Consider the following 22,970-nt stretch of genomic DNA (forward strand, 5'->3'; position numbering starts at 1 on the left):
TGGGGGGGAACAGAGAGGTCCGTTGTCTCCCTAGCCCCAGATCCTAGCATGGCAAAAAGCCAGCCCAGCCAGCCCTGCACTATAGCACCTGGCTGCAGCTGTCAAGAAGCTAGGGAAAGCGGGGAGGGAGCCCCCTCCTCCCCCCCGAGACCCTAGCCAGGAAATTTTGGGGTGGCTTTTGTGATGGAAGGATTCCATTCCCCTTCTCACCTCTGCCTCTCCTCCACTGCTGCTGACAGTCACCAGCTGATGGGGGGGCAGGGAGAAGGGCTTCCAGGAGCCTCTGGGAGGTGTGCAGGAGTGTCCTTGTCTGCTATCCTTGGCCAGTGCATGCAAGCAGTGAGCCCCCCTGCCTTTCACCTCACCTAAGAGCAAATTTCTGTCCAGTTCATTCCTTCTCTAACTTATAGCACTTTAAGTAAAATGTGATAATTAGAGTGCTTTTGCCCAGGGGCTTTTTAAATGTCTATACTTAACCCTTGACAGCACTAACAGTTCTGGGCTCAGTTACAGACACATTAAAAGAAGAGGATAAGCTTGGAATATAAAATACACCTTTTAAATACTGTGTACCTTGCTTTTGATGCTGTTACTATCATTCTGTACTTTGTATTGAAGTATTTTCATATGTCTAAAAATCCCTGTAAAATAGGAAAATTAGACTGAAGGATTACCTCTCTACAGGGCAATGGGATACTGGGGAGAATGAGAAGGGAAACTGCTCCAGATGGCTTAACAGCTGCAGAGAGTAAACATAGTATCTTTCTCCCTTTTGCTCGCCATGAGCAAACATCTTGTTTCCATTAAGCTGGCAGGGGTCCTATTATGAGAATGGCATGAAAAAAGGAGGACATGTTTAGAGAGGAGTCGTGGAGCAGTAGATTGATATCAGATCTGCATTGCACACAGGTAAACAGCAGACAGCTTTAATTAAAAAGTAAATCACCCTCCCACAGTGCCCAACCTTAATGAACACATCTCTGAACCCCTCACTCCTCTTATGCACTTTGCATGGTTTGTTGGGCTCATAACTCCTTAATCTACAGTGTGGTTTAGCATGCTTTCTCTAAAAGCACAGGGAGGTTAATCAACCAGTTACTTAGAGAATAGCCAACCCCAGTTTTTGAGATTTTTACTGATGCAAAATGCATCTTGTGGAGGGAGTCGTCATTTTTCTTACTTACAGAGTCACATCACATATAAATATTTTCATGAGTATCAAGGAGAAGTATGTATCTGGGCTACGATTTAATTGTGGATACATTTCCACTTATTTTTAACAGTAAACCCTGCCCGTTTTTCACACAGAATAATCAAGCTCTGAAAGGGATTATGCTAATAAACTAAGCTTGAAGTATCTGCCTGTAAACTAAGATAAATAATTCTGTTTATGCTTATCTTCAGAAAATCTCAGAATGTGTTTTCTAATTTAATTGTAATAAGGCACAAGTTGTTAGATGATAGAATTAATTGGTAACCACAAAGAGACCTTTTGTGGTTATCTTTTTGGTAACTGATCATTGCCCCTGGATAGCTTGATATATTGATGTTTTAAGTGAATAGATACAATATTTTATAAAATAGTATTGTCTATGATATATTTCTAAATTTTTAAATTACTGTGGAAACAGTTACTGATTTTTTTTTTTTGATTATTATTTTTAATGAAGGGCTAAACTCTCATCCTTCACCACTTCTAAGTTACTTTAGTTTTCTATGAGAGCTAGGCCTGGAATCTTCACATACTACACATGACATTGACTACAGTCATTTCCCAGGTCTTGCCCTCTCTCCTAGGCAGCAGATCCACATCAGTTACTTTGTATCTACAGCTAGACTATATTCATAATGTTTTTGCTTTTATATTATGAAACTTCAAAACATTCCTTTGAAAAATGTTTGCAAATAGGTGGAGATTTTAGCAGAATAGTATAATGAATATTTAAGCGCACTTTCCTTCTCATTCTAAACTGTGTCTTACTAGATCTCTTTTTTTTCTCCTTTAAAAATTAGAACCAGCTGCGATATGTGGTCTAACATTAAGGATGGTCAACACGTCTTCTGCAATATTAATGTGGAATCCAACAAGAACCAATTTCACATATTATAAAGCATCTCTGTCAAACAACACATTCATAAAAGAATATAACATTTCAAGAGCACTGACTGAATTCACAGTTACCAGTCTAACTGCTGGTGGCATTTATAATTTCACAATACAAAGAATAAGAGGAAGTGTTCAAGGAGCTAGCATGCACATTGAAATTGTAACAGGTTAGTACACTTTTTTTCCTCCTGCATACCTGCAAATGAGTGAGTAAGTAGTACCAATATATATTTATTATAAACCATCTAATTTTACATGAATAGTGTAGATATTGTCATTCTGGACACTGAGATTTTTGTTGAATTCTGAGGAATGTTCAAGAGCTTACACAGTGCAATATTTGAAGAAAGAATTCAAATTATCTTTTGTTGCGGTCCTTAGCACATATCACTGATACAACATTAAAAGTGCATCTGTAAGTACATGGCAGCACTTGGTACAGTGGAATTTCAGTCTTCTGAGTACCATGTTTCAAGATGGGTATTGTGAAACTGGGAAAAGATAAAGGGGCTGAGAATTTTAGGTGTGTTTGATATGGAGAAAAGGAGATTAAGAGGGAGGCATTAATATCAGTTTTAAATATTTGAAAGACTGCCATAAAGAAGAAGGAGAACAATTGTTTTCATATCACAAAGGACAGGACACAAGGCAGTGGGTTTAAACTGCAGCTAAAGAGTTCAGATAAAAACCTCAGGAAAAATAAATTTCATTGTCAAAACAGTAGGACATTGGAAGAAGCTGCTTAGTGAAGATGTGAAATCTCCTTCATGGGTTGTTTTCAAGAAGTGGTGGGATATCACTTCCAAGAGTGCGTTTCCCTGATATTTGCTTAGATTTACTTCCACTGTAATATAATGTAAAATAAAAATCACAGTAAGTGTAAATATAAACAGGGGAGAATACTATGGCATCAGAAGTAACTGCCTCAGCCACCCAATTGGTTGCAATGACTCAATGTTATGAGACTGGAGAGGTGTCAAGAGCTCTCCCTAGTAGCCTCCTGGAGGTGGCTCACTGGTTGGCAAATACAGGGAGATATGTAAGTATATAAGTAGGGATACAAGTCAAGAGGTATGTGGCTCAATAAACTGGATGCTGCTCTGGTAAGGTGGGACTCCTGGTGCTAGTCCTGGACCCTTCTACTCAGTGGGGCAGAAACATATCCCAGTACTCTATCTGTTTAGTCCCCTGACTGCTCAGCTACAGGCTTGCTCAGCCTTATAGGCCACCCAGCATCATCCTACCTCCAGGGCAGAGGAAGGAAGCAGAAGCTGTAAGAGGAAGGAGAACCTGGAGATCCTAGTGGCAGCAGCAGTCACAGCTGAAGAGAGACTGGGAGCCTGGAAATGCAGCTAAACCTCTTGGGCTGCATGTGGCCCATAGGCTGCTAGGTGGACAGCCCTGTTTTAGTCCAGGATATTAGAAACCTGGGTAAATTCTTACCTTTTCCTGAGGAGTACAAATCTACATCTCTTATCTCCCTATAGAGTATTTTAAACACAAGCCTAGAGAGCTTATTCTGGGCTGGATGAGATATCCACCCTCTCTATTGTAAATGTTCTATGGTACAGAAAAGAATTCAAAATTCATTGGCGAGAAGGGCTGAGTAAGAGGGAGAATGACTTGCACAGTGATTAGAGCAGTGGCCTTTGAAGGGAAAGAAGACCTGGGCTCTTTCCTGTGTCAGAGACTGTTTCTGAGCCCCATTAACAGACATTGTGTTGGCTACCATGCACCAGCTCACAGAATCATCATAAAATTCTAATTTATTGGATGGATGCAGAAGTCGGACCATAAACCTTGGTGCTGATCCCCTCAGACATGCACGCGTGCGCACACACACACACTCACTCACTCTCTCTCTCTCTCTCTCTCTCTCTCTCTCTCACAAATAGCTAGCTCTGAACACTAAGCACTGATGTCAAGATATACCTATCCCCAAGCTATGAAGTGCACTGTCGATGGCCAGTCGAGGCTTCTTTCAGTATGATATTGCTGCAGACAGGGGTCACCGGCTGGTCCTTCTGGCTGGACAGGCAGGGTGCTGGTCAGGTCAAAGAGGGTGCCCTTGGGGGTCATTCTTTGCTGCCTTTTATCCCTCTCTGGCAGACTTTGGTGACTCCGCAACTCTCGGGCTTACCCAATCCAGGGGTCATTGACCTCAAGGGATGTCCCTCTTGGTAGCTGCTGGATGGCAGCTGTCAGCCCCAGGGGTCAGGTGGGTGCAGTCTCAGGAGTCCATTGATGAATTTTGATTGATTCACTGCCATGATGAATAGAGCTCTGGAAGTGCTTGATCAGGTGTATTTCAGCCCCCAAGGGTCTGTTTCCAGCATTGATTAGTTCAAATGGGGGTTTCTGTACCTTTTAACAATTAAGTTTCCGGGAATTCCTGGCTCTTTATTGATTCTTTCTTCTCTGATTTTGTAGGTGTTAATTGCAGCTCATTAACATACTTATCCAGACTAGCTACTGTGTTACACAATCAACCAAGATTCATTCAGAGACCTGCTCCATACACAGATTCCTACTCTTGCTAACATTGTTACATGGTACAACTTACTTTTAAACTTAAAGTACATTTGTAAAAGCATCTACAAGCTCTATTTTTCACTATAAATACACCTTAAAAAATAATAATCATAATGATAAAAGAAAAAGAGAGAGGAAGGAAGAAAAGGTAGAAAAGAAAAAGCATCTCCAAAAGAGGGAAAATATTAAAAGAAGGGCTTCTGCCATATGGAGGAGCTTCATATTTGAGGTGGGGGGGGCAGACAAAAGGGTTTCTTGCTACAGTTGGACAGAATGCATAAACATTAACTGAAGCACCTTAAAGACATAGCAATAAAATCTTAAATAAATCTGAAACTCTCTTACGTTCTTTCACTTTAGTGCTGCTGGTCTTGATGATGCTGAGTTCACTAGTAATTATAAAAAGAAAAAAAATCTTTGTTGGAGCTGTTTTCATTTAATGTTACTAGACTATGTTGAGGTTTCACAAGTTATGATAATTTGATTTCTCATCTTATTACAATACAATGTGATTTGCATTTATATAGCATTCTTCAGGCAAGCATACCAGAATGCTTATAAAGCTCAAATTAGAACAAATTAACTTTTAGTGCTAAAATGTCAGATCCTATACATCAATTATAGTAACATAATAACAGGTTAAAGAAATGGGGCTGGAATTTTCACAAAAAGAGCAAATACTTTGATTGTCCAACATCAATTCTCAGTCCTGGGAAGAGAAGTTAAAGGCAGAGTTTCAAATATCCAGAAATCGTTCCTTAGGAATGTGGTTCTGTTTTTCCTTATGGCAATGTAAATCAGGAGTGATTTAACTCAGGTGAAGAGATGACTGTAAGGAAAGGGCCTAACTATAGATAGTGAAGCCAACAAAAGCCTTGTTTTTAAAGTATAGAAGCTTAACATTAAGTTAATGCTTTAGAGAAAATGGGTATAAGAAGTGGAGTCATATTTTCCTGGACAAAACTAATAAAACATATTTTACGTAAAAGTATTATATAGCAGAAATTCTGCCCTCTGTTTTGCTTGTGCAACCTGATGTATATCAGTAAAACTATTTTTAATGCAAATGAAAAATGAAACAAAAATCAAGCATGAAACAAATACCTTTTGGATTTGAAAATAAAGCATGAGGCTACACAAGTTTTAGGTAAACAAAAAATAAAAGCAAATGGTTCTTATTTGACTGCTTTTGTAATTTTTAAAACCAGGAAAACTGTTTCATTATTTTCTCTAAATAGGGGTCTACATGGAAGCAAAAATGTGTATGTGTTGTGTTGAACCTGCTGGCTCCTTACTGGATACTGTATTAACTACTAATGCCACATCCAAGCAGCAGAAAAAATAGGTTGGAGGAAAATTTAGCTCAGGAGAGAGCTACAGATGACTAGCAAATAATAGTAACAGCATGGAACCAGAGGGGATCTGGTTGTGGATAGAAGACTGTGGGAAGGTAGGAACTAGGACTGACAGGTAGACAGCTGGGCTGGGAAACAGCCTTTGCTAGCAGTGAGGTCTCTGGTAGCTGGGGAGTAGTCGGGAGACGAGCAGTGGGCAATAGGGAAAGCCCAATATCAGACTCTGGTAAGAGATTCTTCATTCAGGACAAATGTAGGTTGTACCTGTGAGAGGCCTTGAGTAAATATTCATGGTATTGGTTGTCACTGTCAGGCCTGTGTATTGAGCTGTCTGGACATTTATTGACCTGTTGTGTTTAGCACTCTCTGTAGCATGTTGTGGTGGCAGTCTCTTTTTCTGTAGTTTTTGAAAAATGCAATTTTAAGCTGTGATTTGATTTTTTTTTTAACATGTTGTTGCCTGATGCCTCCAAGGCTTACGAGTGTGCTTAACTTTGAGGCACTATGTGCAGTCTCATTGAAAGTAGTGGGTCAAGTTAGGTCCCTCCCAAATCAAGTTATTTTTTGGCTTCCTGTGTCACTGCAACCCAGACTGGGCTTTTAAGAAGAGAATTTCCAGTCTGAACTTATGCCTGATTTTTTTTCCACAGGTCTTCTTTCATCCTGTGTACTCTTGATTTAATTATGAGTGCTGAATTAACACACTGCAGAGTATCTAGTGCTCTGCATTTCCTGATCTCCGGACGCTAATGAAAAGAACATGATTCTCAAAGCCATACCTATTGTGCTTTTATTTAGTCCATTAAAGTGGAATACCTTACTGCTTCATATTGTTTGTACAGTAACTAGAAACTATAGCACCTTTCTGCCTTTACTCTTGTCCAAGTCTGACTTTCCTATTTGCCATTTCTTGGCCTTTTTTGAGAAGTATACCAAGAATATAAATACTCAGGTGTATATAACAGGTTATAATCTTTGTTTTATCTTTTTAAGATTGGTTTGGTTTATTGTTGAAGATTTATTTGATGTTCATTTTACTATTCTGGAGGCTTAAGATACCGTTTCCTGTGGAGTGTTTTATAGATATTCCCTTCTTTTTTTGAGTACTAAACCACTGAACTAAAATGTGTGTTCTTATGAAAGAAAACTATAAAAGTCTTTCAAGCAATTCCTGCATGTAGAAATCAAATTTCAGTGTGCCAGCTACTGGCAGTCATGTTTCACAGTAATTATTCACCTCTAGCTGATGCCAGATAGAGGGAGACTTGTTCTTTCTCTCTGTTTGTAGCAGGTTAGATTGCGATCAGAGGACTTGCATACAAATTTTTACAAGTTGCAGTTTCAATATACTCTTGATTTAACTGTGATTTAATTATTGTTAAGTATAATTAATCTCTTTCATAATTATTTGCTCTTAATTGTTGCTTTTTCCACAGTAAAATATATATTTTACCAGTCTGTTGGCTTGCTGCAATATGCTCCAATGTCAGTCTATCAATAGTGAAAGGGCATGGTAGATATTATATTTTTGCAGTCTTTATCTGGGAAACGGGTATACCCGTAGTCATCTTGAATACAGTGGGACTATTTACATGCTTAAAAGTAACTTACATATCTAAAGAATGGCAGAACTGGGGTTTCTATTTACAAAATATTGAGTCCTATTAGTTTTTCTAAACCTTCCGTAGACTACCATTAAAATTAATAGTGCTAAACAAAAGCTATTAAATACTTTGAAGTCTTAATGTGAGTTGACATTCACCTATAAGAAATATAACTGAAAAATTAAATCTATAGAACAGAGACAGAAACTGGATATTAAATATATTTTAGTTGGCATGGATATTGATATAGGTATATAGGGTTTTTGGGGGGCTATTACTGTTGACCAGGGGAGCGCCAGCCTCTTCCTGATGGTGGGCTGACATGGGTTAGACAAAAATTGGGAGGCCTGAGCTCTACATCTTCCGGCCAAATGTACTTATTCAGCTGGGCTGGGAGCGCCACACCACTGCAAGCATGAGTGGGCTGGGCTCAGCTGTTCAGGGTGGGCGGTGACGGCTTGGGGGAGTGGTAGGGTAGGGGCAGTGCTGGGAGGGCTGGCTATAGCGGGTGGGGGCCTAAGGTGAATTTTGAGGTGGCTATAGTCCCTCCCCCAGATCCTCTGCTGTTGTCCTGAATGAACAGAGAAATTAGATTGTTAGCATATTAAAAAAAAAAAAAAGCACAAGAATTTAAATTTGTTCATACTATTTATAATTATAAGTGACCTTCAGTGTAAAGTTTCTGTAATTTCATACTCCAGAAGGGAACACAACCATTTAGATAGTTCTTCAGGATTTGGTATTATCTTGTATATTGAGTAACTCATTTAGGACAAATCTAATTCTTCACTTCTGTGCCTGCTGCAAAAGAACTAGTATCATTTGTTTTGAAGAGTGTGCATCTCAGTAGTGGAGAGTTTATCTTCTTTGTAGGCTGAGAAAGTGGGGTTGTCATTCAGCAGAACTTCCTTCATCCATGCCATTTGCATGTAAGTTGTATGTAAATTGTCTGCTGAGGAAGTTGGAATAAATTTTGTGAAGTGTCTCTATAACTATCGCAGGGCCTAGATTGGAAAATTTTCCTTGTCCACTGTCCCACAGGCATGGGCGACTGTTGCCTCTTGAGTTTGGGAGCGCACCAGATCGCCAATGTGACGGGGGTGTACCCCCCAGCAGCTGATTAGCGAATGCAGAACCACCAGCAGCAAAAGTGGAAGTGCGTTTCTGCTGGTTTCACAGCTGGCACTTCCAGGGGGTGCATGGCCAATCTTAGGGCGTGCACGTGCACCCACATGCAACCCCTACACATCAACAGTGCCCACAGGGACAAACCTGTCTAGCCAAGCCTGGCACTGGAGTTGATATTTGGGCCCTTACATATAATGTACTCTTTCTAATTGAGCCTCCTCCGTAATCCTGTTGGTGTTAGCATTTCTGCTTCAGTTACAGAGATGCAAGTCCAATACTAGGGCAATAAAGAATGCCATAAAAGCATGCAACTCAGGCAAAGAAATTTCCATTTCAAACTGGAATGTTGTGGCAAGGTTGTGTACTGTCCTACTAAGATAAGCAGCCCAAGGCTGGCAAGCAAAAATGACTGTATTCTACCTTTATACCCACTGGAATCCAGGATGCTTGAGTTCCTCAAAATTAGTTTTAACAAGCTTCTCTCCAGATTGCTTATGAGCTTTGTAGCAGTGCAGATCCTGTGACCCTTTTGGTGCTACCACTTGCCCTTATCTCCACTTTCATGATTTCTTTTACATTATGACTGGCTTCATTCAACCCTGCCTGTACTGGTTATACACTGAATCGAATGGTGAGGTCAGAGGTGGGGGCTAAAATTGACCTCATTGTGTTGACAGCATTTGATATTTTCATTAATGAACGTATACACCTTCTGCACATACAACTAAGGAGATTTTTTTTGGAATTCGGAGTTGGGTTTTGTGTCAGAAACCATAAATTGATTAGAATCTTCTTGGTCAATATGGTACAATAAAAGATGCAACTAAAATCTCTTGAAACACACAAGTTATGATTATTACGATGTGGATATTTTAGGAGCTTCAGCATGACAGATGACAGGAAATATTGGAATAACAGAAAAGAATCATGGATTGGGAACTTGTCTGCACCATTTTGACCTCTGTTTGCAAAAGGGGTGGAGCATCAGGAAGGCAGAGGGAAATGGGTAGGACTATTCTGGATAGTTAAGTCTGGCAGAAACAGAAGAATGTGTCAACAGGGAAATAGTAGAGGTATAGCAAGGAGCCACGACACCTGGGCTCCATCACTGTTCTGGGTTGCGGGGAGCTGAGAGTAGTGGATCCTGGGATGCTGGCGAACTGAAAATTGTGCAATTCATCTCTATGGCACAGGCTGAAATTACCGTCACAAGATTTAGGTAGCATAGCCCAGGGTTAACCCTTGTCTGAAGTGGCATAACTTTGAGATAACAGAGGGCACTTAGCATGAGTTAATGAGCTTTAACATGTGCATGCTTGAGGTTTAAGTACCCTTAGTATGATCTATCCTATAGAATCCAATGTTCTGCCGTTGGCTGTGATGAGAGAAGGGTCAGTACCTTATATAGTGGGTGAACTAGATATAACTGTTGATGGGCATTTTTATAATACATTGTAACCAGTAATGCATTTTCATATAGTTTTGTTTAGATTAATTTGTTCTTAATCCACAATTTTATTTTAGAACCTGCAAAGCCAGAAGGACTTAGAGCCTTTAACATTTCATCATATTTTTTTTCTCTGCACTGGAGGCTACCCTATGGACATGTAGACAGGTTTCAAGTGGATCTTACTCCTGAGCGTGGTTTTGTTACTATCCTAGAACTTGGAGAAGGGCAGTATCAGGTGTGAATTTTTATTATAGTACGGTCAATTTCTGTTTAAGCATGGTGCGGCTAGGAAAAATAACCAACTTGCTTCTTCAGCTTTTTAACAGAATGATAATTCAAAAATACTAATGCCAAATTTGTCCGAGCAAATTTCAGCATCCATGGTTTGTTACCTTAACAACAGTATGGCACTTTGTCTTTTAAAAGTCTGCTGTAAACCTGCAGCCAGTCATTCAAGGGTTCATGAATAGTTTAACAAAGGAAGGGCAGAGCTATTGAGTAATACAGGCTCATTAATTGTGTACTTGCGAGGAAGATCTAGCTTTAAATCATTAATGCAGGCAACGTTTCCCTGGTAAGCCATCAAAAAGAAATAGGAACACTTTCTGATTCTCCTGTCTGGAAAAATATAACAACAATAATAATGGCATTTCTGGTTGTTTTGCTTTTGTTTTTTATTGGAACTGCAAAACCACAGGTATTTCACAAAAAATATTTACTATTAAAGCTTATGATGTTTATTTTAAAAATAAGATAGCTTAAACACTGGAAACTTGGAAGTTTTTCAACAGCCATATACTTTTATTCCTCAGAAAAGCAGAGTTTTCTTATGCTTCCTGTAGCTGAGTCACTTAAATGATAGGTGCTACAGAAAGCCACAAATAGACAGACAGACAGGGACAGCTGATTCTGTAATAAAATTAATAGTTAATTTTGTTGTTCTTTAATATTGTATGTTATACAAATCTTATGGTGGGTAATTTAAATACAATTGCAAAATGCTATACTGCAGCAAACAAGTGTAAGCTACTGTTTTTATTATTTTAACATATCACAAAACCTTTTTTAATGTCGACTGATAATATTGCTTTAAAAGCTTTTTTTCTGATTATTTGTTTCATGGCAAAAGACTTACACAGTTTATTTGGCGTTTTAGGCTGATTTTTCTAGTACTACTCCTGGAACAATATACAATGTGACAGTTTCTTCAGCTTCTTCCTCAGCCTACAGTTCACCAGTCAGTAGAACAGTGACAACAAATGTAACAAGTAAGTTGCTTATGATTTTTCACTTCTCGGTAACTACTAATATTTGTTTTATTACTTAATCAGGAATGAGTTTAAGACTACTCTTATTGCTAGTTTTTGTGACAATATTAAATTGATTTTTTGTCATTTTTTACATGGAAAACATATAGGTAGGAATAAGGAATGAGTTCCTCTTTCTTGGAAAAAAACGTTAAAGGTGATTATGATTGCCAGTTGTATTCATTCTTTAGCTTGCTTGTTAGGAACAGATATGTTTTCAGAAATGCATACTTTTTAATATATTATTTGTATCACAAAGTAAAACACTACAAGCTACATATTCACATATCTGCATTGGATGTTTCTCAGGCAAGTAGATGAGAATCGTACATCATGAAGTGCCACAAATTCCAGTGTAGTTTATATGAATCTAAGTAACATGTCATAATATATCTTAGAAATTGGACTAGCATCAAATTCTATTTTGTTTGTCAAGATTTTGAGCATTCCATTATTTGCATTCTTACAAAGGAATGTTGTTGGTATTTCACAAGGCATTTAATCACCTTTTTCAAGACTGATCCAGAGAGAAAGAAGCTTTTTATTTAGCAGAGGGTTAGACTTTAGGAGCATTAAAAGTTTATGCTGGCAAATTATTTTATTTTTATATGCTAAATAGGAAGTTATACAAATTGTTACCTGAAAGTTTAATTGAAGACTTGTTTTTATAGACCCTGGACCCCCTGTGTTCCTTGCGGGTGAAAGAGTGGGTTCTGCAGGAATTCTGCTCTCTTGGAATACACCACCACATCCTAATGGGAGGATTATATCGTATATTGTTAAATATAAGGAGGTCTGTCCGTGGATGCAAACTACTTATACAGAAGTTACAGCAAAACCGGATAGTTTGGAAGTTCTTCTAACCAATCTTAACCCTGGAACAACTTATGAAATTAAGGTAAAATCCTTATTAAATCATTCTTGTACTTTGCGTTTTGCTTGTTTTCATATATTTCAGATTAAAGTAGGCAAACACAATACTTTCCTGATGTATGTGCTTATTACCTCTTAAATATAATAAATATACTAATAGATTATTTTAATCAACTGTACTAATTCTCTTTAAAAAAGCTTAGTGTTTTCACATCAAAACATAATAAATATGTTTTTATCATCCTGTTTGATGTGTAACATTCTGTGGAATAGTAAATCAAGGGTAATTTTTTCAGCAGTGTTTTAATCTAAGTTCCTACATTACTTTTGAAAAAGAGACTCTTGCTTCTAAAACCATTAGGTGGTTCTTTAAACTAGTAGTTCTCAACCTTTTTAGACTCAAGACACTTCACGGAAATACCTACTGTCAGCTTATAGTCTCTTCTTGACTAAGAACTCAGAAAGACTACAACAGGTCAGAATGATTTTGGAAGTAGGGGTTCCTATTTGAAATCTCTGGGTTTACACAAAGTGGCACCCCATGGCATGGCAGTAGTAAGAGTGATAAAATTTGAGTGGCAGCCCATGGCACACTTAACAAAATCTTGCAACACTCTGGTTGAGAATTGGTGTTTTAAACCATGATGTTTTACTTTGATGTGCCCTAAAATTCAAGTTAGCTATATTACTCTTCCTTCCCATTAAAATTATTTGCTGAAATATTACTGTGAATTTCCACTACTAATCAATAAATACATTCCCATAGCTGTGGTGTATGCAAGCTAGATATTTCCTTGACTTTGTTGCATATTCTTAAACTCCTCTTTCCTCACCTCTCCCCACCCCCCAAAAATAATCTTTGAACACAGTGATAATGAGTGACTTAATGAAATGGCCTGAAATAAAATACTGTCCTCCTGTCCACATTTGTGAGCAGGGGGCAATGCATGCTGTTTTTTTACCACTTACTTTTTTTTGTAAGGACCTGGCAGGAGTGCTTTTACATACCAGTTCTATAACAGAATAAGGAGTTAGACTTGAAATGCTTTCATATGCTGCAGTTTCATACAACTTAAGACTATGCGAAAATTCTAGGTCTTTCAGGCTGTGATCAAGACAATGCAAAGAATTCCTTTCATGTTTTGTACACACATTAGAAGGTAAAAATTGAAATATGGCTCATTTTTATAATACCAGCATTTTGAGAAAGCCGTTTGTTGTGAATGCTAGGAGTAATAACAACATAGATAAGGGAGTCAATGTATCTATGACAACAGAAATAAATACCGTTTGATCTTCAGTTTCCTGTAGCTAAACTTTTGCTTCACAGCTATTCATTAAAAAAGAAAAAAAGGACCATTTGCTTTGGCCTTAAGCCAGTAGTTGTCAGCTGGGGTGCCTTAAGCCTTTCTCAGGGGTGCTACAGCATGGGTGCTATGGCCATGGCCAAGTGAACTGCCCTGCATATCTCACGCAGAGCCAGATGGGGAAGTATACTGCCTGAGACAGTACACCAGACAGGAGTGCTTGCTCATGCTGCAGCCCTTCCCAATCTTACCCACCCACCATGGGGATCCTGGGAACAGAGGTGTGTGGGACCGTTTGACCTGTCAACATTGGTGCAGCAGTCTAGAGAAACACACAGATAAATCTCCAAGCTACCACTCCACTGCCAGGTGGAACTGCCTTGTATCCTTTTATTGTCAGAGGAGCATGGGGGTGGGGGTGGGGAGGCAGGTCAGACCAGGAAGGGCTGCAGCAGGAGTGATTTTATATGATGAACATCATGTAGTAGGTCCTGCTCTAGCCCTTTCTGATCAGACTTTACATGAGGCAGGCTGGGCAATTCTACCTGGCAATGTCAGTGTCCATGGCACTGCAGCTGGGAACAGCTCAAGCAATACAAGTGGTTCTCAGTCTGGGTGCCACCAAGTTTAGAGAAATTATGGAAGGATGCTTTGCATCTAAAATACTGATGAACCCTTCATCAAATGTGGTGTGATATAAAATTCCGAATAGCATAGCAGCGTCTATTTTAGTTAGTATTTATTATTACAGTTTTTGCGCGCACATTCTATTCCTTAATTTCTACAGGAATCTTGCTTAGCATGATAGCCAAATGTGTGTGTGGGGGTGGGGGTGGTTCCTCTTGTGAACACCAGTGGCTCCCCTTTCTGCTGCATGGACCAACCTTTGTCCCCTGATGCTTGCAGGCAGTTCTCTTTGTCATCACCATATTTCCTCTGGTAACAAGTTTTGATTTGTTATACCTGCATGTCCTTCTTCAAATACATAGGGGGTAAAAAGAGGGTCCCGGGTAATGTGGGGCCCCTGCAGGACACGATGGGCAACTTAGTCATCACGCCAGATGACAAAGCTAACATATTTAACGATTTCTTTGCCTCTGTCTTCCTAAGTAGGGACCAGTTCAGCCACCTCCCTGCTGGGCCCCCCTCGGGCCCCGAGAGAGACACGCCTGGGCCAGGGGTTAGCGAGGAGTTAGTTAGGGTACTTCTGGAGAGGCTGGACGTGTTCAAGTCTGCTGGTCCGGACGATCTTCACCCTAGGGTTCTGCAGGAACTGGCCGAGGTCATTGCGGGACCCCTGGCGCGGCTCTATGAGCACTCGTGGTGCTCTGGCGAGGTGCCGGAGGACTGGAAGAGGGCCAATGTGGTCCCTATCTTCAAAAAGGGAAAAAAAGAGGACCCGGGAAATTACAGGCCAGTTAGTCTTACCTCAATCCCGGGTAAGCTCTTTGAAAAAATTATCCTGGCACACATCCAGGAGGGCCTTGCGGGGGAATGCATGCTCAGGGGCAACCAACATGGGTTCATCAGTGGCAGGTCTTGTCAGACCAACCTGGTGGCCTTTTACGATCAGGTCACCAAATCATTAGACGCAGGGGTTGCTGTGGATGTAGTCTTTTTGGACTTCCGGAAGGCTTTCGACACTGTCTCTCACCCTGTCCTCATCAAAAAGCTGGGAGACTGTGGTGTCGATGCCCACACGGTGAAATGGGTGGCCAACTGGTTGGAGGGCCGCACCCAGAGGGTGGTAGTGGATGGGTTCTTCTCGACCTGGAAGGATGTGGGCAGTGGGGTTCCGCAGGGCTCGGTCCTCGGGCCCGCACTGTTCAACATCTTCATCAGTGACTTGGATGACGGGGTAAAAAGCACCCTGTTCAAGTTTGCTGATGACACTAAGATGTGGGGGGATGTGGGTGCACTAGAAGGGTGCAATAGGCTACAAGCTGACCTTGACAGGTTGCAACGGTGGGCGGATGAGAATAGGATGGGGTTTAACACTGATAAGTGCAAGGTGTTGCACATGGGGAGGAAGAACCGGCACCACACTTACAGGTTGGGGAACTCCCCTCTTGCCAGCACGGAGACGGAAAAGGATCTTGGAGTCGTCATTGACTCCACGATGAACATGGGCCGGCAGTGTGGGGAGGCAGTCAAGAAGGCCAACCGTACCCTGTCATGCATCCACAGATGCATCTCGAGCAGGTCCAGGGAGGTGATCCTCCCCCTCTATGCGGCACTGGTCAGGCCGCAGCTGGAGTACTGCGTCCAGTTCTGGGCGCCACACTTCAAGAGGGACGTGGACAATATGGAAAGAGTTCAGAGGAGGGCCACTCGTATGGGGTCAGGGGTCAGCAGGGCAGGCTTTATGAGGAGAGGCTACGGGACCTGAACCTGTTTAGCCTCCACAAGAGAAGGTTAAGGGGGGACCTTGTGGCCTGCTACAAACTGGTCAGGGGGGATCAGCAGGTATTGGGGGAGTCCCTGTTCCCCCGTGCGCTGCCAGGAGTGACCAGGAATAACGGTCACAAACTAGCGGAGGGTAAGTTTAGATTAGATATTAGGAGGCGCTACTTCACAGTCAGGGCGACTAGGGCCTGGAACCAGCTTCCAGGGGAAGTGGTGCAGGCTCCTAGCCTGGGGATTTTTAAAAGGAAGTTAGATGAGCACCTTGCCGGGGTCATCTGACCCCGGTGCTCTTTCCTGCTAAGGCAGGGGGTCGGACTAGATGATCTACCTAGGTCCCTTCCGACTCTAGCTACTATGAAACTATGAAACTATGTCATTCTCATTCAGATGAGCTGTGGTCCTTTAATTGCAGCTAATAGCTAGGATGACAAGATTGATTCTTTGCTTACTCTGATAAAAAAAAGCTGATGCTTGTACCCCTCTCAGGGTGACTGCTTAGGGAAACTGGCTTTTCCTTCAGTGGTTGTTTTCATGAAGAGGTTGAATAGACACCTGTTTGGTGATGGCGTTAAGGACAGCAAATCCTGCATCTCTGTAGGGGGCTGGACTATATGATACTTTGGTTGCATCACAGAAACATGGGTTTGAAAGGGACTTCTGGTGTTACCTAGTACAGGATGAGATTATGTCAAAGACTGGAATACTAAACTGACTTACCATATTTACTTGATTCCAAGATGAAGTTTTGTCCCCATTTATCATGGGGGGGGGGGGGTCGAGGGGAGGGAAGTCCCTTACCTTGGAGTCAAGTATGAGGCACCTGGGGGCAGGCAGCTGCTGTGGCCTCACACTATCTCTGTATTGCCTGGCCCCTTTTGATCTGACCCAGTTTTGGATCTGTGTCAATATGGTACTAGCAGATATGCAGATAAAAGTGCTAATAATGGGGGGAAATTCTCATCCTCATATGTGTGGCCACCCAGAAGGTCAATCTGCACTCCCCCTTTTAGGTAGTAGGCTCTGATGTAGGTGATTTGGTTCATTGTTACTGTTAAGTAGAAATAATATTTCTACTTTTCCTTTCAGTAGGATGAGTCTTAATTTTCCTTCTTGACAGGGAAAGAAAACTTTGTAGACAATGATAATTACATTAATGACTATTATTTAAATGAAGTGGAAGTTCAGTCATAAAGGATCACTGTATTATTATACCAGATCCATTCAATGGATAGTTATGTTTTTCTGTAGATATTTGCCCATTGCCATGGTGTTTCAGAAATTATTGATGTGGTACCCATTATTTGTCAGGGGCCATTACTGAAAGGTATAAAAATCCCTCAAGATGGATAATTATGTAATAATATATGTCTGCAGGGACTTTCCTGCCTGTAAGAAATTACTTGTAGCATTATGACTCAAACAGTAAGAATTAATATTCCTTATAAATATTCATCGTAGCTTGTTTAACTATAGAGGATGCTTTCATTTAATGAAGTCTAATAGTCTATTATAACCAATTATATTGTCTCCCATGATAATATTTTATGATACAGTTCTACAAGTTAATTTTACATTCTGCAAATCTTTATTTTCATATATTAGTTTTTAATTCGATGCTTTTTCAAATTAATTTCATGTCTCATTTTTCTCCTATCATGATAGAGGGTTTACAGGTGTATATAACTAATCTCTTTACTACTGAAAATGCCATAGTTCCTCTTTTTCTATAATATATTTCAATTCTAAACTAAGTTGTCCTAATCGTTTTATTTTCTCCTCATATGGAAATGCTTCTTGCCTCTAATAATTTTTGTTGTCCTTCCTGGAACTTTTCTGTTTCCACTATATCTTTTTGTGGTGACCAAAACTGATACCAGTAAGGTGAGTACATACCCTTAGATTTATTTATATTTTGATATTGTAATGTCTTCAGCATTATTTTCTTTCCGTCATAATATACCCTATCATCTATCAAATCTGCCAGCCATCAATAAGTATTTCTAGAAAACTTTTCCAAGTTGTTGCAGTGTATCTAGGACCAATCAATGTGTAAGTGCAGTTAAAATGATGCTTTCCCACATGTACTTCAGTATGCCCTCTACACTACTGTCATTGCCTTAGTTGGCTATTCTAGTTTCTTTTGTAATTCCCTACAATCCCGTTTAGTTTCATAAATCTATAGAATTAGTTTGTGTCTTAGATGTGTTCTTCTTTCTCATTAACATTGTTGGCTTCCTGGCCAGGTGCCCTAATCACTGAACTCCTAAAGCTAAAACACAGGAGGGTCTTCCTTTTCCTCCTCTAGTGTAAACAGACATGACTACAGCTACAGTTTTAAGACTTGTGTGTACAGCTACTGCGCATACATGGCTGAGTACCTGCCCGGCCAGTGCTTTACCTCCCTGCTAAGCATGCTCAGTATATATGCATATTCTTCTGTGTGCATACTGTGAGGGTAATAGAATCACAAACTATGCCAAAAGGGCTGTTTATGCAACTGGTAAAGTGTCATGTAGGTCCATTAAGTGAAACAGAATTTTGGTGTAGTAACTGAGGATATTTAACCACTGTCAAATCTGAGCCTTTGGCATCAGATTTGTTGTGTGGAAAGGGCTGGTGGCTCTCCCCAGTAATAATAACTGGCATAGGCAGACTGAGCACTCTTCATTTTTAGCTGCCAGCAATTTGGTTTGTCAGCTTAAGGATTTTCATACCTGTTACAAATGAAATTGCCATTCGAGCAAGCATTAGGAATCAGGGCAACGGGCTGTTTAATTGCCCCACTTATCAGCATGGAGGTGGCTGCTGGGATATAAGCAGCAGCCCCTGCAATATGCAACAAGATAGGACCTGTCCTTTGGCTGCTGAGTCCTTACTCCTGGTCTGGCTTCCTGTTTCCCCTTTTGGTTCCTGCTGTGCCTTCCTCATGCCATGTTTCCCAGTTCTTTGCCTAGTTCCTAGCTCTGAATTCCCTATTTAGTCTCCTGTTGTGTTGTCCCTGGTGTGTTGGCTTCAAGTACCCAGGTTCCTAGCTTCCAGTTCCCAGTTTCTGGCTGCTAGTTTTTGGTTGTATCTAGCTCTAGTCCTTGACCCATGATTCTAGTTCCTGGTTTGCTACTTTTGGTCTCCTGACCCTGCCTGCTCCTGACTCCTGGGCTTGTATCTTCCTAGTATTGAGGCCTTACCACCCATGTTGTGGTCACACGGGTGACACAAACAGTGAGTCCGTACATTGTTGCAGTTACTCAGAAACCCTTGTACTTCTAAAGAGAAAATGGGCATTGGCAAGTAAATGGGCTTTTCCTGAAGTGAATCTGTATTGTTTGAGAAATATTATATTTAATGTTTTTGTTCTTTAAAAGTTAAATGTAAACAAGAACATTTAAGCTGAAAAACAGGTATTCATTTGTATAAATACTGCATTTCCTCAATTCCGAGATGAGTTCCCCCTACCCCACCTGTTCATCATGGGAAAACAATGCCTCATCTTAGAACTGAGTATCAGACCACTGGGAGCTAAGGAGCAGCTGTTCAGAGACCCTGGCTAGGCCATGAACAACATCAGCAGCATGCAGAGTCCTGCTTCCAGAGTTTGCTTGCTGCCTGGCACCCATCCCTTCATCTTTCTCATTGGCAGGAAGCCAGGCAGGGAAGGCAGAATCTCTGCATTACTGCTACAGTTTCCAGCTAGCCACACTCCCTGCACACTGGCTCCCCACAGCATTTGGCAGCAGTGGTTCAGCTCTCAGTTATTACAGGCATGAGGGAGATCCAAAGCCTCTCCTGCCCACACTGCAAGGAGCAGCTTTGGCAGCACACAGATTCCTTCTTCCAGCCTGCTCTCAATCAGTGATGAAGGCGGGGAAGTGGGGAGGAGTGTGCAGGGAGTGCTGTGTGCTGCTGAGCTGGACTCCCTTCACAGCTGCTTTCTGCAACATAGGGCTGGAGTGACTCTAGGGCTCCCCATGCTCCCAGAGCAGTGGAGAAAGCAGCAGTGGAGCAGGCAGGCAGTAGAAGTAAGTTATAGAAGGCAGATGGTTGTGGGGGGGGGAGCAGACACCAGAGGCAAAGGAGAAGGGGTCAGGCTTCCTGCTCCCCATACCACCTGTCGTCTGCTCCCTGCCCTTGCTTTCCCCCCAACCTGGCCCCTCACCTCTGCTTTCTGTACCGTTTGCTTCCCTGGTGCTGCTTTCGTGCCGCAAGTGGGTGGAAGTTACAAATTTAAGATGACCCTCCAATAATTAAATTCTAGATGTGAACTATTATAACAAATTTCTACCTCTCTGTGTCTAGAATCAAATTATTGGGGGTCATCTTGAATTCAAAGTCATCTTGGATTCAGGTAAATAAGGGCATAATTCAGCAAATATAGATTGCACTGTGCATTTGTCTGATGTATTTGTCTTGTACATCTTCTAAAATCTCTAATGTAACTATTTTGATGTGTTGTAGGTTGCTGCTGAGAACAGTGCTGGTGTTGGAGTATTCAGTGATCCTTTCCTCTTTCAAACAGCAGAAAGTGGTAACTTTACTAAAGTTTTGTCTTACCTAATTTGAGTAGAGAACCCTTGGCTGCTGGTCTTCATATGAGGCTGGAAAAATTTCTAGTGCATTTCACAGTAAAACTGGATTTCTTCACTGTTCCTATAGAGAGATGTTATGTTGTATTGTAGCAGCAGGATATAAAGCATCCATATATGGGAAAGCTCTACCTCACTCTGTTCTTAGACTTGTTCTGCAGGAGCTCTGCATATATCAGCATGCAGACAGATTGGGAGAGCAAAGGCAAGAATAGTGAATTGCCTGTTAAATAGATAAACAATTTATGTTGCATTTGCCTATTAAGTAGCTAAACAATTTATGCTGGGCATGGCTACTGAAACTGTGCAGTGTCAGGTTTCCTGCATAACAATTTTGTGCCTGACTTAGCTTCTTCGGTTGGGGCTGGGCATGGGTAGATCTATGTTTTTCTAAAGGGTGTGCAGCACACTGCTGTTCAGAGCATGGCAGGATGTGGGGCCACAGTGTGGCTGGAGTTCTGGGGCAGCCAGGAACACCAGGGAGTTGAGTGGGGGACAGGAGCACTAAGGGGGCACCTGCTCACTGATGCAGGGTATGACAGGAGGCTGAGAGCTTCTACTTCCCCACTCCAGCCAGGGGCCATGGGGAGTAGCTGTGTGGGATGCCATGCTTGGCCTAGGACAGTACGGCAGTGGGCAGCTTCCTTCCTACTCTCTCCTTGCCCTCCCTCAGATGTTCCTTTCTGGCTGAGAGCAGGCAATGGGAGGAAGAACCAGCGCTACTGCTGCTGTTCCCAGCTGAGCTGAGCACCTGCACAGCTGCTTCCTGTACCCCATGCCTAGGATGGTGTGAGAGCAGCTCTGGGGCTCCCCCTGTGCGTTTGTTAGCCAGGGACAATGATGGCAGTGAGGCATGGGTTACTCCTTTCTGCCTCTGCTCCCAGCCAGTGGGAATCTGGGTGGGAGAGCAGCAGGGAGCAGGTACAGGAAGAAGAAACCCACCCACTTTCACTGCTGTTCCCAACAGAGTCCAGCATCCTTTGATTTGCTCCCTGCAGCCCATGGCTGGAGCAGGGCAGGAGCAGCTCTAGGGCTTGCCTGGCACTGGGGGAGTCCCCTTGGAGTGGTAGTGAGGCATCATAGCATGCTGTACCCCACAGCTCCAAGAAATATATGTATAGTTCTTGCTTTGTTCTTGCTCTCCATTTTGATACCTAAAGCTCATTCATAATGCATGTCTCAAATGAGAATCTGACTCAAAGCATGCAAAAGGATTGTGAAGCTGATATTACATAATATTGTGGTATAAAATACATCATTATTATTAATTTACATGATGGGATCTTGATCCTACAGGTTAACCCCATGCAAAGTTCTATACAATATTGAGGGCTTATGTGCGATTCTGTGTAGGTTCAATGCAATGAGAGATGAGTGAGTACAGTCAGTTCCCATTGAAATCTATTAAAGATGTGTTCAGCACTTTGTCATTCCAGACTGCCAATGAGCTTTACGTGACTGTAATTTAAACTTTTGCAAAAGTTTGATCACATGAAATAGGACATAAATAAAAACAGTGAACTTTTACCATAGAGAGGTGGTTCTCACTAGTAGTAATAGCTGGCATCAAGTACAGTAGCTGTTTATGTGGAAATGCACAGTCAATATTTTAAGTCTTAAGCAAGATAAAATCGCACCATTTCCCAACATTACTGCTTTCATCAACATTTTTGCATAATCATTTTTATGTATGATTTATTTAAAATAGAAAGTATTATTACTATAAGCTATAATTTCAGTTAACATTTTAACTGTAATGAGTTTTTTTATCACGTAACTGATACTGTATTTGTAGTTAGAGCTTTCTTTCTGAAAATTAAACCCCCCCCCCAAAACATGATCAAATAAAAGTGGACAATGCACATATATTTTTAAAGTTAAAACATCAAAATTTATCTTAGATACAAAATGTTTGAATAATTAAAGACTTAATATTGCTAGTTCTCAATTAGTTGATATCCATCTGCATGAGAGCTCTCGTCTGGAAAAGACAAGCAAGGAAGGCTGGAAAGAAAAACTGATAAGTGCTTTGTTGAACTGGAGCTTTAAAGCAGGAGGCTTGGAGGATCTTTTCCTCTTTAGTTATGCAAGATTTTCTAAAAGTTGAACCTGCATATGTTTATCATATTTTAATCTACTTATCATTCACCTCCACAGTATAACATTATTTCTAGATTATATAATCTGGTTCTGATGCATAGGTCCAAAGGTTCAGATAATCACCTGAACTTCTGGATGTTTCTCTGTTTAAACTAATACTTGATTTTCTGAGTCCTTGTTCCACACTCCAGATAAGATTATGCTGCATTCCATTTCTTTGT

At 41.0% G+C, this 22,970-nt stretch overlaps 1 protein-coding gene across 1 annotated transcript in view; it reads left to right on the top strand.

Moving 5' to 3' along the window:
- PTPRQ (protein tyrosine phosphatase receptor type Q) overlaps positions 1-22,970 on the top strand; it is a 217,980-nt gene that overhangs the window by 41,384 nt on the left and 153,626 nt on the right. The window contains exons 17-21 of the mRNA XM_090042600.1: positions 2,014-2,274; positions 10,251-10,411; positions 11,333-11,444; positions 12,155-12,381; positions 20,522-20,591. Of these exons, the coding sequence (XP_089898726.1) occupies positions 2,014-2,274; positions 10,251-10,411; positions 11,333-11,444; positions 12,155-12,381; positions 20,522-20,591 (831 nt within the window). The remainder of the gene's footprint in view (positions 1-2,013; positions 2,275-10,250; positions 10,412-11,332; positions 11,445-12,154; positions 12,382-20,521; positions 20,592-22,970) is intronic.

This window comes from Crocodylus siamensis, chromosome 4 (assembly GCF_052110815.1).
Source record: "Crocodylus siamensis isolate JL-2025a chromosome 4, ASM5211081v1, whole genome shotgun sequence".
Lineage (NCBI taxonomy): Eukaryota > Metazoa > Chordata > Crocodylia > Crocodylidae > Crocodylus > Crocodylus siamensis.